The sequence below is a fragment of the Microchirus variegatus genome, assembly GCF_963457635.1.
Source record: "Microchirus variegatus genome assembly, chromosome: 1".
NCBI classification, from domain to species: domain Eukaryota; kingdom Metazoa; phylum Chordata; class Actinopteri; order Pleuronectiformes; family Soleidae; genus Microchirus; species Microchirus variegatus.
Genome location: NC_139802.1, coordinates 43,687,169 through 43,706,226, shown reverse-complemented (window position 1 = coordinate 43,706,226; position 19,058 = coordinate 43,687,169). Strand labels below are relative to the sequence as shown.

Below are 19,058 nucleotides of genomic sequence, written 5' to 3'. Positions count from 1 at the left end.
AAATATATATGTAAAAAATGTTTTAGTTTACAGTTAAAAGTCGTCAAAAGTCTCGGCAGAGAAAGTTCGAAGCTCTGAAACGAGAGTCAACATCGCTGACCTTTGACCTGGTGAATGTTGACAGTGAGGAGAGGGGAGCTTTGTTTGAACGCACGCACGCACACACACACACACACGCACGCACGCACACACACACACACACACACACACACACACACACACACACACACTAACACACACACACACACTAATAGATGATGAGTTAACCAGCCTCTCTCGTACCTTTTTTCCCCTCTTATCAGCGACATGTTTTTCTTCTGTCTCACCATCACAGAACAAACACAGGCACAAAGATAATCCTAACCCTGATCAATCGCTTCTATTGTAATTGGTGATTGATCAAAAAAAAAAGAAAAAAAAAAAAAGGAAGCTGAGCGGCTGTAAACGCAGGAAAGGTGTGTGTCTTCATAGAAAAGGTCCCATTTATTTATTTTCTTATCTTTAGTTCTTGGTGTCCTGCTAAACCTGTCTCCATTAAAGCGCTGTAATATCTACAATTGGATCCCATCCATCCAATATGAAACATAATCCAATAACGGACAGATTCAGATTAATAAATCCAGTTACGGGGGCCGGGGCCCAATCAAATAGACGGAGGATTCCCTTCAAACCCATCTGTGTGTGTGTGTGTGTGTGTGTGTGTGTGTGTGTGTGTGTGTGTGTGTGTGTGTGTGTGTGTGTGTGTGTGTGTGTGATTCACATCAATCTGGCTGCTCGTCTGGTTAGCGTTTAGCACCAAAAACCTGCAGCAGGTGGAGCGCTTTTAGCTTTTAGCACCACGGTTAGTTCCACGGTCACATGATAACATCTACGCTAGCTTTACGTCTACGATATCATAAGGATTGTGGGTCTCGCCATATGTTAACTTCCTGTCCTTACGTAAACCCATACGTACCTCCCCCCTAACCCTACATTTTTGCCCTAACCCTAAATTTTGCGGGAATTGCGATTTTGCCCTTATAATCAACCCTTAAAATGTAGTGAGCTCTGATGCGGGTTTAAAACGAAGTGGAAGATGAGATGAAATTACCCATGATGCTTTGCGAATTCAGTGAGCCGGCTGATATTTTTCAACAAAGATGGCGGCCACGTCTGCCGAGAAGCTATTTCGTTTGTAAAATATTTTTACGCAAATAAGCGCGTTACCGCGCCGAAATGTGTTGGAATATGTTGGTTTGATATACGTCCAAAGGACCGTTGAGCTTTGAACGCTAATGTCAGAAAATAACTGACGATTTATGAAAGCGGCTTAGCGAACTGGCTAGCTAGCGGCTATTTGTTGTGCTTCGAGAGCGTTCGCCCGTCACCTAGCGCTACATGTGACGTAGGTTAGCACGTTCGTTACGAATACGCTAATTTGTCTTTTGTTAAGTGGCTAAAATCTGGTGTTTTATAACAACCAAAACATTATGTTAAGCACAGGTTTCTGAACCAAAATGATGCTATTAATTTACATGTTTACAATTTATTCAGCGTTCAAAAGTTTGGGGTCACTTAGAAATGTTCCTTTTTTTTCAATAAATATAACATTAAATGAATCAGAATATGTACATAGGTGTATAGAGGCCCATTTCCAGTGTTCTAATGGTACATTGTATTTGCTAAAGGCTATTGGACGATTAGAAAACCCTTGTGCAATGATGTTAGCACAGCTGAAAACAGTTTTGCTGGTTCTTCGTGATTAGAAATAATGAATTTCTATCATTATTTCTAACCCTGTCAATGTCTTGACTATATTTTCTATTCATTTTGCAACTCTTTTGATGAATAAACGTGTGACTTTTAATGGAAAACACGCACAAAATTGTAATGTAGTTAAGTTTAGGCACAAAAACACACCAGAATAATCCTAACTACGGCCCATTTATATCTCAAATACTCACTAATACGCTTGTTTAATTTAAATAAAAGCACCTGTGTGTGTGTGTGTGTGGGTGTAAAACAGCTGCAGGACAGACGTCCAAACACAATCGGCAGCCGTTGACCGAGTGGAAAAAGGCGGCGCGCTGACAGACAGCAGCTTCAGCGGGCAACTGACACCACAACACCAGAGGAAATATAAATACCAGCACATAAACAACGATCAATAACGTCTATAAAAGACTCTTTTCATCTCGTTACAAGAAACCGACGTTTTTATTGGACGCCGACGTGCATCGCAAATCTCCAGGCAACGGCGCGCTAACGTCGCTCACTTACTGAGCTATTGATCTGCATCTATTTTTATTATTGGGATTATTTGTTAATATTATTCAGGACCAAACCAATAAAAAACTCCCCCCCCCGGGCTCCTTCTCCTCCCCCTCCCCCCGTCTCTCTCCTCCTGACAGCTCCCTCCTCCTCCTCCTCCTCCTCCTCCCTCCTCCATCTCTTCCAGGAACAGGTCTGGATCAGGTTCCTGCAGATCAATGCAGATCTGGGTCTGCACCGTTTACGTTATCATTGCCAGTATTAATGCTCTTTTAATCTGCTCGGGATTACAGCCATCGATCCACATCATCCCTCCGCACACACACAAACACAAACACACACACACACACACACACACACACACACGGCTGCTGATTCACACGGCAACACACTGACACTCAAAAAAAAACAACCGAAAAAAAGTACTTTTAACTTCATTTCCCCCCTTTTTAATCAACAATAATCATCCGTAATAAATAATACTTTTAATATTTAGTATTTTATATCTCGTTACTTTAAGTCCACCGTTGTTTTCCACCATATTTCACCGTTAGACGGTGTTTTCCATCCGGAAAAATGAAGGTTTTTGCGTTTTTTTGCGTTTCTCCTGCACCAAACCCCATAGAGAAAATCAGCGTTTTTGGAGAATCGGTGGTTTACAAACGTCTCGTTCCTGGTGGGAAAATACTGTCTAAAACGCTAGATACAGCGGAAAAACGTTATTCTTAAGATATTTTAGACTAAATCCGATGTAGATTTGATGTGATGAGTCTTTTATTAAGTGGAGAAAATCAGTATTTGTGTGTTGGCAGCTTTGTTTTTCCCCTGCGCGGCGCGTAAACAGCAAACGTCAAGAAAAACACAGAACTATCACGTTAAATAAAATAATAAATATACGTAATTTCATGTATTACTGTGACCTTCTTATATATTGTAGGTAAATGTATGATTTTGGCCACTTAACTATCCAACCTCAGGTTTATTTTAACACTGTTTTTAAATGCTAGCCGTAGCACGTCGCGTCGCTCCTGCCTGTCGTCGTACATTACACCTCTGGACAGACTTATTTCAGCCGAGCGGTGATACCAATACTAATGAACCAGGGGGGGGGATTGAAATGGGTAGAGATGTCCATGGGCCTGGTCTATTTAAAGGTGCTCTATGTGCCTCATATAAACATCTGTAAATCAATCCTACATAATGTTTGGGATACACTGTAAATAATTGATCAGCCAGTGTTCGCCCCACTCCGGCTAAAACACGAGCACGAGCCGCATTTTATTTTTATTTTCCACATCGCTTCCAGATACGTACTATTACGTTTGTGCAGGTTCTGGCGCATCGATCGGACCTTTACGACAGAACTGGACGTCGCCTCGTGTTGTTCTTTCGACATCGTACATCGACACAAACGTTTCACTGACTGTAGTTAAGTTTATGATGATGTTACAAAAAGCACATGAGATACTGAACATGATGTTTATGTTCAAAAACACCCTTTTATTGTGTGAGGGTTAACAGCTGCAACTTGGAAGCTACTTGACTAGCTAGCTAGATAGCTATAGATAGATAGATAGATAGATAGATAGATAGATAGATAGATAGATAGATAGATAGATAGATAGATAGATAGATAGATAGATAGATAGATAGATAGATAGATAGATAGATAGATGAAACTAGCAATAGATAGATATGAAACTAGCAATAGATAGATATCAAGCTAGCAATAGATAGATAGAAAGATGTCGAACTAGCAATATATAGATATGAACTAGCCATAGATAGATAGATAGATAGATGAAACTAGCAATAGATAGATATCAAGCTAACGATAGATCGATAGATACCAAGCTAGCGATAGATAGATCGATATATAACAAGCTAGCAATAGATGGATAGATATCAAGCTAGCAATATATAGATATGAAGCTAGCCATATATATATATATATATATATATATATATATAGATAGATAGATAGATAGATAGATAGATAGATAGATAGATAGATAGATAGATAGATAGATTAAGCTAGCAGATTAAGCTAGATAGATATGAAACTAGCAATAGATAGATATCAAGCTAGTGATAGATAGATAGATAGATGTCAAACTAGTAATATATAGATATGAACTAGCCATAGATAGATAGATAGATAGGTAGATAGATAGATATATAGATATAAAGATAGATAGATTAAGCTAGTAGATTAAGCTAGATAGATATTAAACGAGCAATAGATAGATATCAAGCTAGTGATAGATAGATGTCAAACTAGCAATATATAGATATGAACTAGCCATAGATAGATAGATAAATAGATAGAAGGAGCTAGCAATAGATAGATATCAAGCTAGCAATAGATAGATAGATAGATAGAAACTGTAGATCGATAGCAATATAAAGATATGAAGCTAGCCATAAATAGATATCAAGTTAGTGATAGATAGATAGATAGATAGATAGATAGATAGATAGATAGATAGATAGATAGATAGATAGATAGATAGATAGATAGATAGATAGATAGATAGATAGATAGATGTAGTCTTTAATCTCAACACCACTGTTCAGAAACAAACCGGGTGAGCTAACTGTTAGATTCAGATCTGTGTCCATGCTGCTGCAGCTGCATATGTTTGTGTGTCTCGATGCAGAGCTTCGGCTGATTGTTCAGCGCCTCCATTAGCTCAAAGTCCAGGTGCCACATTCGATTTGACCGGCGCAATAAAGCGGCGACAGCACTATTTTCTCCTCTCAGGCCAAAGCCGCCGCGCTCTGCCCGGCCCTGCGCCTCCACTGCTCCGACGACGCCGCCGCAGCGTAATCGCTGCAGACAGACTTAACGGAAAAATCACTACGCTGTGCCGCTGATATTCTTATTGGGCGCTACGGTGAAGGTTGTGGAGACTCTGAGGTTTTAACGCACACCCAGTGGGGGTTTAGCTCTGCCGCGGCGGAAGCATCAAGGAGAGCGACAAAGGTCAGGTTTAAGCCCTCTGTGCTGCCTCTTTTTAAGACGTCGGGGTCCACCCGGTTGTTTTCCGCAGCGGCCGCGGTCTCAACGCTCTCCGTCAAAAAACCTTCTCACGCCGACACACAAACAAACATCAAAAGCCTCCGCTCAGCAGTCTGAAATCCATTAATACGGATCGATAGCAGCCTGTGAATATGCAGCAGGGTCAGAGCACAAACCCCTGAAAAACGGACGCAAACTGTATTCCCACAGTCTGACACACACACACACACACACACACACACACGCACACACTCACGCAGAGTAACTGCTGGTAATCGGTGTCATAAAGCAGATTCCTGCTCATTAATAATGTACTGTATGTCTGCTCGCAGCAGGATGCGTAAAATGGAAAATATTTCGGCTCGTCGTTCAGATTTTCAGAACAATTTGACTCTAAGTGGACGTTATAGGAAACAAAGAACCGATTCCCCCACACACACACCAATCTGTTGCTGTCAAAACACCCCTCGTACAGTAAGCCTCCCGCTACATTTAAACGGATGTACGAGGTATATATTATATATTTATGTATGTATGTACATCTGTGTATTCCCACAACAAGAAATCGTACCATCAAACCGCCTTTTTTCCAAAGGAAACCGAAGTTTGTTTCCGTTATCTCGGAAAACAAACTTGAAAATGAGCGATTTTTTACATCACTTACAAACAGGGCTGTAGATTCCACCTCCGCCTCCATCTGTCAGTTCAAACGTGTCATTTTGTGACTTCCGTGTTTGAAATCCTCATATTTGGATTTACCAAAACGGCACAAACTTACCAAACGAGGCAGCAGTGGATCTACAAGTCCTGTTTGTAAGTGAGGGAAAAAAAAACGCTGGTTTTCTCTATGGAGTTTGGTGTCGGAGCAGAAGTGAAGAAAACTTTCCTGTTTCCTGTTGGAATTGTAGTTTTTTTTAACAGTGATTTTAAGTTGTATAATTATTGTGAGAATGTTATCGACTTAGATAGATAGATAGATAGATAGATAGATAGATAGATAGATAGATAGATAGATAGATAGATAGATAGATAGATAGATAGATAGATAGATAGATATAAAGCTAAAAATAGATATATATCAAGCTAGAGATAGATAGATAGATAGATAGATAGATAGATAGATAGATAGATAGATAGATAGATAGATAGATAGATAGATAGATAGATAGATAGATAGATATCAAGCTAGCGATAGATAGATAGATAGATAGATAGATAGATAGATAGATAGATAGATAGATAGATAGATAGATAGATATCAAGCTAACAATAGATAAATATGAAGCTAGCGATAGATAGATATCAAGCTAACAATAGATCTTTATCAAGCTAGTGATAGACAGATCGATAGATATGAAGCTAGCGATAGATAGATAGATAGATAGATAGATAGATAGATAGATAGATAGATAGATAGATAGATAGATAGATAGATAGATAGATATAAAGCTAACAATAGATATATATCAAGCTAGTGATAGATAGACAGATCGATAGATATGAAGCTAGCGATAGATAGATAGATAGATAGATAGATAGATAGATAGATAGATAGATAGATAGATAGATAGATAGATAGATAGATAGATAGATAGATAGATAGATAGATAGATAGATAGATAGATAGGTGAGCTTTTTCTTAACTCGCTAAAATTAGCTAGTTTTTGTTTGTACTGATCTCTGTCCACAAACATCAAAATCCCTTTCAAATAGAACACGTCGTCACTTGAGCAGCTTTTACCTGTTAACTTTTAGTCATTTGAATGAAAAAAGAGCAGCACCTTTTACGTCCGCCATGTTTGTTTACGTGCGCGCTGTTCCGCGCTAACGCTGATTTAACCGTCGTTCTCTTTTCATCCATAATTCACCTGCAGCCGCGGCCAGGCAGCAACCCTCCAGCCAAACAATGGACTCTCCCTCTCTCTTTCTCTGCCCCCTTCCTCCATTTTGCCTGGTTAACCCGACAGCGAGGTGAAGAAGAAGTGAAGCGAGCAGGCCGAGGCGGGTCACGCCGAGATTCCCATCAATAATTCATCGGGCCGCTGCTGCCTCTGCTCTTGTGTTCAATTCCCTGGACAATCACATAATACCTCCCCCCCCCCTCCCCCTCCCCCAAAAGAGCGAGAGAGAGATTGCGAGGCAAAGAAACAGATTGATTTCAAAACACGGGGAAAAAAAAGAAAAAAAAAAAAGAGCTCCGTCCAGATGTTGAGACCATTTGTTGTCATCGCGACGATTACGCTCGGCGACGCTCGTTTCGTCAATATCGTGCTTAAATTAGCGTTTGAGGACACGTGAGCGCTAACACGCCAGAGTGTGATGGATGAAATGGTGGAACTCGTATCATCGGCTTGTTCCCTGAGGCGCAGACTCACTTAATCTGATGTTGTTTACCAGGGTTTTTATTTTTGAGGCCCTTCAGCTTCAGCACGAGCTTTAGCACGAGCTTTAGCGCTAACGTGACAACGACACGGTGAAACATCATCGTCGTCTGTGAGCGTTTGGACGGAACTGAAGTCTGCTTTCAACGGCAAACTACTGGATCTGTGCTCGATTAGTCATGTCGAAATAGGAAAACGGGACAAATGCTAACTGGCTGGTCGATTGTTGGCGTGAATGCTGAGTCAGCATTTACCCAATTGTTTTTATGTTCTTTACACGATAATTCTTGGTTCTTGCTAGTGTTGTCTTTTTTTTTTTTTAATCACTAGCTCCTCCCACTTTTGTCAGCTGATTTCAACCACTAGGGGATCAAAACCTTCACGGTTATTGCAGCCACAACATTTTAGCCAAAGAACCAGACGATTGTTAGCATTCAAACAGTTAGCATGAATGCTGAGTCAGCGTCCATTGTTTTTCATTCTTTTTCCTCGATAATTCTTATGTTCTTGTGAGTCACTAACTCCTCCCACTTTTCCTCAGCTCATTCAAACCAAAGCGTTTAAACGGCTACAGCGCTTTAGCCTAGCGGTTGCTAGTGTGAATGCTGAGTCAGCGTTCTTCTTCTTCTTCTGTTCTTTATTGCTTGTATAAATATGTCGATATTAAAAGGCGGCAGTACTTTACGTACGTTGTTTTCACATTTTCAGTTATGAACAAATTAATTAACGTGACGTTTTTGTTTAAAAAACGAAGTTCTTCGCACAGCTGCGTAGCTACGTGATCATTACGGCTCAACTTTTTGGTCAAATTATAATAAACGAATGTGAATATTTTGGTTTTAAATAAAATATTGACATAATTTAAGAAGTTTATGTTTAAGTAATTAAGCACTGATCTCTCTCTTGTTCAGATCGTGTTATTAACGCCGACGACGACGAGATTTCTGGAATCCAAAAGCGCAGAATCCCGACACTTATAAACGGGTGAGTCCAAACACGTTTGTCTGCACAGGTTAAATTAGTCATAATTCACTAAGTTATTTGAAAAATAATCAAACATGACCTCAAATCTAAGTGCGTTGTTAGTTATGAGTCAGCTCTAACGTTTCTCCTGTAGAATCGAAATCAATAAAACTGATTTTTTTTTTTGTCTTTTGCTCCAGAAAGACGAGGAGAACGTGAACGAGTTAATGAAACGAATACGGAACCCAATTATGGGATTCACCGCATCGATGCTATTAACTGTGTACAATAATCCATGCGCGGTAATTCTCCGCTATAATTACACTCAGGTATAATCCCTGTGGGGTTTTAACAGCAAAATCATATTTTTATTTAGCGTTTAATTCACTTTTACACTCTATTCCTAGTTATATCTGTTTGTCATAATAATAACAATCATCTAAAAGGTCATATATGTGTTAAATATACCTATTATTATTCTCGCTCTTACAGTAAACGCAGAGACGTCGAGACAAAGAGCAGAAATCTCGGCTCGTCTCGGGGTCGAGGGAATATTTGCTCCATCTATTGTCTGAGTGTTGCAGCTCTGACCTTTGACCTCAGCTCTATTGGTTTGCCTGTAGCGTTGTTGATTGAGGAGCGCAGGCTTTCGCTCTGCTTCTAAAAAAACTCAGAAAACGAGCGACTCAACAACAGCCTCATATTCTTCCATGATATTTAATCACAAATATCCTGATCCCGAGCAGGTGAATCTCTGCTGATTTGGGGCTAAAGTGACACGCTTGACGCCGCGATCGGGTTCCGGCGCTGCTTTTATCTGTCTCTGCTCGGTCTGAGCTTCCTGCTTACGTCTGCACCGAGGCCGTCGCGGGAACAAAAAGGCAAACCAAAATATACATTATATAACGGTTTGTCTTTCAGGTCGTTTCGGTGTTTGTTTACGTCGCTCTGTGCGTTTATGGGACGGAAAAAATAAGCCAATTTCACTATTATTTGACTCATTTGAACTAATATTATGCACAGAACTGAAAAAACTAATGCTTATTTTACCATGTACGTTATGAAACGGATGATTCTCAACGATTAAATCAGACGACATCGTCTTCTGTGCATTAAATTATAATCACATCTGCGCTGAGCGTAATCTTCTCTACATTTATTAGATTTATTGATGTAAATTCCTGTCCTGACGTGATAAATGACTCCGTGCTGCATATCTGGACTTTGACTAACGACGTCTCCTGTCACCGTTATCCTGCGATTAATGATATTCATGCAAAATTTGTTTCAATATTTGTCTGCGAACCTCTATTTGTGGACAACATTTGATGTTACCAGTTGCAAAATTAGCATTTGTTTCAACAATATGCTACAAAATGTTATAATTGTACAAAAAAAAGAACATATTACCAAAAACGTTACAAGACGCTGTAATTCTATGAAAACGTGACTCCCGTTTCAGAAATTAGCATAAAATTTGCTACTTTTACGAATCTGTCAATAGCATTACAAGAAAATGTTACCAATTTTAGACTTTATTTTCGTTTACTAATGTTCCAAATGTTTTTATCACGTTACGAAAGAAAGTTGTACGAATGTAGAACAAAATTGACAAAAATTTGTCACTAACGTTAAAAAACAATACTCACGTTAACAAAACTACTAAAAAATAAATAAAACCCACGTTACTCATGTTACACGTTTCATTGCGAACATTTTAACGTGAAAAAACCCCCCAAGAATCTTAAGTGAGATCATTTTTGAATCATTTAAAAGTACTAAGCTCCCCCTTGTGGTGAAAATAAATCGCTAGCACCGCATTTTACGCTTAATGAGCTCTGTAACATTTTCGTTAAAATATTAACGATTTTCCCCATTCGTGTTTAAAAAAAACGCCACACTTATTGCGAGTTAATTTTTTTTACGTAGCGCGTGACGATATCGTACGTTGTCGTGTCCCTGGTCGATATATATGAACGAAAACGTTTTGACTATAAAGTTCGGAAACAGTGACTCGACTGAATTATTAAAATCATCACAAGCATTACTTATTGCAAGTTCGTTTTTTTACGTATCGCGTGGCGATATCGTACGAACAAAACGAAGATAGATTAATAAAACCTTCTCGCAGTAGCTACTTCGTTATTACGAAAAACAAAGTGCTCTGTGGTCGTAAAAAAGTTGCGATCGATGGATGATCTGAGGTTTGAAACGTTCGGGAACATCTCGTCAAACACGAGCAGAGCGGCAGATTGTGTTCGCGGTGACATTTCACAAACGCACAGCAGGGGGCGCACAGATCACACGAGCACTCCTGCGGCTCCGCCCCTCCCCCCCCGGCCCCTCCCCCTCCCTGCTCTGTATCATTAACCTCTGACGATCAAAGGACGAACCTTTAAACGTCCCGCAGAGATAATCCACTCATCACATTTCAAATATCAACGCTTTTCAAACACGTGACTGTGTTTCCTGACGAGCAGACGACCGCACATGTGACACACACTCACCATAAATAACAACAAAGATAAACAAATAAAGCCACTAAAGAAACCAAATGATATTTAAATCCTTAAAGAACAGTGTGTGAATAATCAATATTGAACAAAAACAGGATTATATGAAATAATAAATAGATTTAATGTTGAAAATGAGTCTGTTTATATATTTGGTGAATGTTTTATTCACTAAACTTTAAAACAAACAACAACAGACACTAAATTACACCCTGTATTTATGTTTTTTCTCTTTTTAGTTCTGACTTTTATTATTTATACACGTTTCTACTTATTGTTACTTCATTAACTGGAGATCAATAAAGTTTTTAACACACAGGAGCAAAAAATATTCATACGTTGTGAAATATAAAGACAGATTTTCCACTGTTTAAATAGTGAAAAACGGATATTATGGATATTTTTGGACCGACAGGTTAAAAATCCACATTTTAAATAAACTTTACATATAAAATCTACATTTACATCATTTTATTTTGACACTTTTATGTATGTGTGGGTTTACTGCTGAGAATCTGACACACAACAACTTTTAAAATATAAGTGTTTATGATATAAAGAATATAAAGAGCATAAAAACAATGAAATTGCAGCTTAAATCTTCTTATATCACACTCGTGTGTTTTAAAAAACACAACGTAACTGAAATAATCAGCATGACTTTAGTCGTTTCCTGTAAATGTTTTATTTATTATTTATTTATTTGAAATATATGAATAAATAATTTAAATAGTCCTTTTTAAAACTTTCTCCACTTTTTCCTCTAAAACACTAAACAATAATAGTTTTTCATTTACATTTTAACTGTATCTACATTAGATAAACTGTATATGTCATATACTGACAATTATAGAATTTGGGAGCTGGTTAAAGAAGCTAACATTTAAAATACTTCATTTAAATCTACAGTTTGAAAAAAAACAACACAAAAACTGTTTTTTATGCTACTTTTATAAAAGAAAACACAAAAACCAACTCTTCATCAAACTAAAATCACTGATTTAATTATCTACAAAAGTCAGAATATAAACTGTTTCCTCTCAACAGAATCTAAAGTTTCAAAAACCCCAGAAACAAGAAGGAAAATAATTATTATAATAAACCGATGACTGTGTCACAGTGGAATAATTATTAAATAACACTGTTATATAAAAGTCATGATTTAAATGTTTTCACTAAATTGTTTTCTTGCTCATTAATTAACAACATACATATTACAATTTTAATTCCCTTTAATAACAAAATAATACAAGCGTGTAAAAACTTTATAAATAAAGTATTTTAAACAGAGAAACATTTACTATTTGTTATTTAAATTAAAGTTAAATGTGATTGTTTTTTTCTGTAAATCATTTAATTGTATTGACATAAACAGCTGTTTATTTAAAAATAATTTATTTCACTCAGAAGTAAAAACTAATCCAGTTTTAGACGTTTATTGATTTATCGACTGTTTTGACATTTTTGGTCCAAATCAGTTAAAACTAAAGTTTCTCTGTTTATTTCTCACCATTTTATATTCATTTATTTATGTTATTATGGGATGTGTTTAAACTATATATATTTATTAATTTTACATACATATATATGTATATATTTTCAAATCTAAACACATATTTTTTGGCATTTTCTTAGAGACAAACACACCAGATTATTAATCTGCAGGTTTAAAATGACATCACATATGTTTTTATATGACTCTAAATTCACTGGATGTGTTAAATATTCCACAATAATCCCAGATTTATTTTTGGACTCTTTGACTGATTGTGTGTCTGCAGACAAAAGAAGGATCCACGGGCGGACACAAACCAGGTCCCTCACTAGAGGGGGCACCAGACCCACGCACCGTGCAGACCCTCATTCATTCACTCACTCATTCACTCACTCACTGAGTCCTTAAAAGCCATAAAACACCGGAATAAAACAGCAGCCTGCTGAAATAATCCCATATAATCCACTGATTAATGACAATAAAACAACAGCAACGACGATGAAAGAGTGAATTTTTGCATTAAATACACTTTTCTTTCCCTTTTGTCCATTATTATTTTTAAATAAAACACTCGTATGAGAATTAAAAACTGTGTATTTAAAAAGTGTATTTACTTAAATCTGCTAAAATGTATTAAAATATGAGATTAAATTCGCAAATATAAATAAATAAATAAATAAACACAGAAAATAGAGAGAGAGAGAGGAGTGAGTGAGTGTTGGAGGGAAATCCCATGACCTTGTCATTTCATATCGATCTCTTGTTGTTATTGATCAGTGATGGTCATCATCATCATCATCATCATCATCATCATAATAACCACTCTGAGAGCAGGGAAAACACGCAAATAAAGGAAAAAGTTTTCCAACATTTAATTTAATTTAAGTAAGATAATAATTGATGATGTTTTCATGCGATTTTGAGCAAAAATAAATGAAAAAAATAAAGGATTTTCCTGATAATAAATAACAATAATGTGTGTTTTTGTGTGTGTGTTGTGCAGCAGGTGTAAGTTTCTCTCTCTCCTCTCTCTTCTTCTTCTTCCTCTTGTTTTTTTTTTTTACCTGCCAGTCTGAGCGCCGACATCCTCTGGAACTCGGGCTCCTGCAGCCACTTCCACATCCTCCTGAAGGTCTCACGGCCGGACTTTAGTTTACTCCAGGGTTTGGGGTTCCTCAGCAGGTCGGACAGGGTCCCCTGCGAGCGGCACAGCACCCGCTGGGCGAAGATGGCCTGCGGGATGCTGTACCTCTTCAGCTCCGCCGTGATCCGCTGCGCCACCTCCTTGGTGTTGATCTCCTCCAGTTGCCCCGCACCGTTGCCTCCCTGCGGCCCCGACGCGGAGGAGGGCGGCCTCTCCCGGCTGGAGGTCAACACCGGCCCGTGGGACGGAGACTGGAGATGGGGGTGCGGGTGGTGGCCCGCCGCCGCCGCCGCCGCTGCGCCCGGGTGGCCCGGGTGGTGCATGCCGTTCAGGTGCGGCATCATGCCCGCCGCGGGGCCACCGAGGCCCCGGTGCTGGTGGTGGTGGGGGTGGTGGTGGTGGTCTCCTCTGGCCAGCATGGAGGCGGTGTGGTGCGCGTCGAAGTTGAGCATCTTGTCGTGGCCCCCGTGCGTCCCGGCGGTGCCGTAGTTGTGGAGCCCCTGCTGGGTGTTGTGTATGGAGCCCAGGCCGTTGCCCAGCACCGGGGACAGACTCTGACCCATCCCGGACATGTGGTCCTTGTGGTAGGGGCTGTAGAGGTTGTTCATGCCCGGCAGCCCGCGGTCGTCCCGCATCAGGGTGAAGCTGCCGCTCACGTTGCCGGAGAGCCGCTGGTGGTGGTGGTGGTGGTGATGGTGGTGGTGGAACTTGTCGGACACGGTGGAGATGGGCGGCAGCGGCTGCAGCGGCGTCAGGGTGGTGTAGGTGCCGCTCATCCCCATCCCGGGAGAGGAGGTGTCGCACGGGACGCTCATGGCGTGGTGCAGCGGCAGCGACAGCTCGGGCCGGTACTCCCCGCCGCCCTCCAGGATCGTGGCCATGCCGGAGACCATGGCGGAGCGGGAGGAGGAGGCGGCGGCGGCGGCGGCCAGGTCCTGGTGTATCCGCAGGGTGGCTGCCGCCGCCGCCGCTGCCGCCGCCGCCGCCCCGGGTCCCCCTCCTCCTCCTCCCCCTCCTCCACCACCTCCTCCCCCCAGAGAGCTCCCGCGGACATGGTGCGGGCTGTGGACGCTCATCAGCTCCGCGTCAGGGGCCACGGAGCTGACCGCCACCCCGCCATGCAGGCTGCCAATGCCGTCCATTGTCATGTCCGTGTTCATGGCGTAAGCGTCCAGGTCCTTGGCCAGGCATCGATAGGCGTTAGTGTAGGCAGTCTTCATTCATCTGTCCTCTCAGTCCATCAGGTCACGAACTGTCTCTCCGTCTCCTCCTGTCCTTCTCCGGGATGGGTCAGTGTCCGCGTCCCCGCTCTTCCCCTTCGCTCCCTCGGTTGTGTCCTCCTCCGCCTCCTCCGCCTCCGCCGCCGCCGCCGCCGCCGCCGCCGCCTCCTCCTCGTCGTCCCCCCCGCGGTCTCTCCAGCTCCGTGTCTTTGTGCCTCTTCCACCGGTGCGCGCACATTCAAAATGTCAAAAAGGTAAAAAAAAAGGGAAGAAAAAGCATAAAAACAAAAACAAAACAAAAACAACAAAAAAAACAAACAAACAAAAAGGCAGTTTTTATGTGTATGTTGCGGGCCTGTGCGCTGCCTCCCCCATATCCAGCCCTCTCCTCCGCCTGCGCTGCTCTGCTGCTCAGTGAGGAGCTGTCCACGGTCCCCACACTCACCGCTCAACCCACCCTGCTGCTCCTGCTGCTGCTGGAGGAGGAGGAGGAGGAGGAGGAGCCATCCTCATGACTGATGACACCAGCGGCCAATCACAGACGCGACATGGATGTGGAGGGCGGGGCGAAGGCGCCGAGCTGCCAATCGGTGTGTTTGATGGACGCAGATGTGGAGACAGTGAAGCTGCTGCTGCTGCTGCTTGTGAGTGACATTTAAATCATTTTCTGTTCAGACACAAGTCTGTGAGAGTTAAAGTCATATGACTGCAAAATATTACATTTATAAACATGTGCGATAAATAATCACATATCAATAACATCAATAGTAAAATGACTCTAATATTAGATACAAAAAAGCTTTATAATCGATAGAAAATGCCAGATTTGTAACCATAATCAATACAAAAATGAACAACGATAATCAGTAGTGAAATGAAATGAATACAAACCAATATTAATCATCTTTACAAGAACACCATTTATCAACAAATATGGACATCAATCAATACAAAATAACCCTCAAACAATAGCATCATACTGTAACATTATCATACTGTAACATTATCATACTGTAACATAACATTATCATACTGTAACATAACATTATCATACTGTAACATAACATTATCATACTGTAACATAACATTATAATACTGTAACATATCATATTGTAACATATCATACTGTGACATAACATTATTATACTGTAACATAACATTATCATACTGTAACATATCATACTGTTACATAACATATCATACTGTTACATAACCTTATCATACTGTAACATAACATATCATACTGTAACATATCATACTGTTACATAACATATCATACTGTAACATAACATTATCATACTGTAACATAACATTATCATACTGTAACATATCATACTGTAACATAACATTATAATACTGTAACATATCATATTGTAACATATCATACTGTGACATAACATTATTATTATGTAACATAACATTATCATACTGTAACATATCATACTGTTACATAACATATCATACTGTTACATAACCTTATCATACTGTAACATAACATATCATACTGTAACATATCATACTGTTACATAACATATCATACTGTAACATAACATTATCATACTGTAACATATCATACTGTAACATAACATTATCATACTGTAACATAACATTATCATACTGTAACATATCATACTGTAACATTACATTATCATACTGTAACATTACATTATCATACTGTAACATATCATACTGTAACATAACATTATAATACTGTAACATAACATATCATAATGTAACATGATATCACAATGTAACATATCATATCATACAGTTACATATCATATCATACTGTAACATAACATATCACAATGTAACATATCATATCACAATGTAACATATCATAACATATCATACTGTAACATCATATCATACTGTAACTTAACACTATCATACTGTAACAACATATCATACTGTAACATAACATTAAGTAACATAACATAGAACTGGTGACATGTTACAACATGTTGGTCTTTTTTTCGTCACACACACACAATGATAACAGTAAGCAGCACAGTGATAAAGTCACAGTCCGTAGAATTTGGACTCTCAGATTTCCACAGATGTTTGTTTCCAGCTCGTGTGCAGCTCACATACACACACGCGCACGCACGCACGCACGCACACACACAAACACACAAACACACAAACACACACACACACACACACACACACACACACACACACACACACACACACACACACACACACACACACACACACACACACACACACACACACACACACACACACACACACACATTCTTGTACTTGCTGCATACTGAGGACTGGGTTGCTGACAAACAATAACAAAATATCTACTTCATGAATGACATCTACAAAGAACTACTGGTTGCAGTACCATAACATGTCTGCAGGTGGAGCCCCAGAGCAAAAAGGTCTGGAAAACATTTTTTTTTTTTTTTTTTTTTTTTATTTGGTCCAAAATTTTACAAAAATATGTCGACCAAAATGTAAAAAAAAAATTTGACCAAAAGTTTTTGTCCAAAATTTGACAAAAAAAATGTGGGTCCAAAATTTGACAAAAAAAAATGTTGGTCCAAAATTTGACAAAAAAAAATGTTGGTCCAAAATGTTGACAAAAAAAAAATTCACAAAAAAAAAAATTGGTCCAAAATTTGACAAAAACATTTTTGGTCCAAAATTTAAAAAAAAAAAATTTGGTCCAAAATTTGACAAAAACAATTTTGGTCCAAAATTTGACAAAAAAAATTTTGGTCCAAAATTTGACAAAAAAAAATTTGGTCCAAAATGTGACAAAAAAAATTTTGGTTCAAAATATGACAAAATGTCACAATATACTATGTTGTCCAAAATTTGAAAAAAAGAGCACCAAATCGAGGACCTCTGTTAAAAACAGAGTATAGCATGTTTACAACATAAGGAAGTGGTTTCAATGAAAATGTTCAATGTCCTCACTTTGTAAAAATGACCTCACTTTGTTGGTTAAAAACCCTCACTGGTCCTCAGTATGCCGCAAGTACAAGAACACACACACGCACACACACACACACACACACACACACACACACACACAGTCTGGAGTGGCGACTGCAGCAGAGTGAATGATGTGTTAGCGCGGGACGCTGCGACGCTATCGACAGTCTCCGGGTGGAGTGATGAGCGTGGGAGCCGCTCTGAAAAGAGCATTATGGGCTGTAGCCTGTGTTCACTTTACAATTCATTACACTTCCAAGGACAAATGGCTGCCAAATAACTCTGTCTGCTGCGCTCGCTCTGTCTCCCTTTCACTCTCTGATCCATCATCGTAAAAATAATAACAAGACTCACAGACAACAGCACAAACAACAAGTCACTTATTTTCTATTTAATTACCAATAATTGCTGCACACACACACACACACACACACACACACACACACACACACACACACACACACACACACACACACACACACACACACACACACAACGACAACAACAACATCACAACATCTGATTCATGACAAACACTCTTTTCCTCTTTCAGACAAGAACACAGGATTGTTAGGAAAAATATACAAATAAAGAGGTTCATTTTTAAAGAATATAAAAAAAGTAAATAAAAGATACGAGAAGATGTCGGTGATGTTTTTATTTAAATATTTAGTAAAAACTGCACATATGTGATCCCTTTTTTTTTTTTTACTTTATAACTCAGATATTTAGATCTAATCTGGATCTAATCTGATTTTGACCTGGTTATATAAAATAAAATACTTTTGTCTTCTACCTGTAGGGGGCGCCACAGCAGATCACCTGTCTTGTTTTTAAACAATTAAAAAACATCTCGTGAAAAGTGTTGGTTCTGATCCACTTCAAGACCAGACCAGACCAGACCAGAGTAGAATAGACAAGACCAGACCAGACCAGAGGAGACCAGACCAGAGGAGAAGAGACCAGACCAGAGGAGAGGAGAGCAGAGGAGACCAGAGGAGAAGAGACCAGACCAGACCAGACCAGACCAGACCAGAGGAGAGTAGACCAGATCAGACCAGACCAGACCAGACCAGAGGAGACCAGACCAGATTAGAGGAGACCAGACCAGATTA

The 19,058-nt window shown here is 39.6% G+C and overlaps 1 protein-coding gene across 1 annotated transcript in view; it reads right to left on the bottom strand.

The window, feature by feature from the left end:
* onecut2 (one cut homeobox 2) overlaps positions 1-14,988 on the bottom strand; it is a gene marked incomplete at both ends in the record, with an annotated part of 28,081 nt that extends 13,093 nt beyond the window's left edge. Inside the window, one exon of the mRNA XM_083898139.1 lies at positions 13,689-14,988. Coding sequence (XP_083754265.1) covers positions 13,689-14,988 — 1,300 coding nt within the window. The remainder of the gene's footprint in view (positions 1-13,688) is intronic.
* Between the last annotated feature and the right edge of the window lie 4,070 nt (positions 14,989-19,058).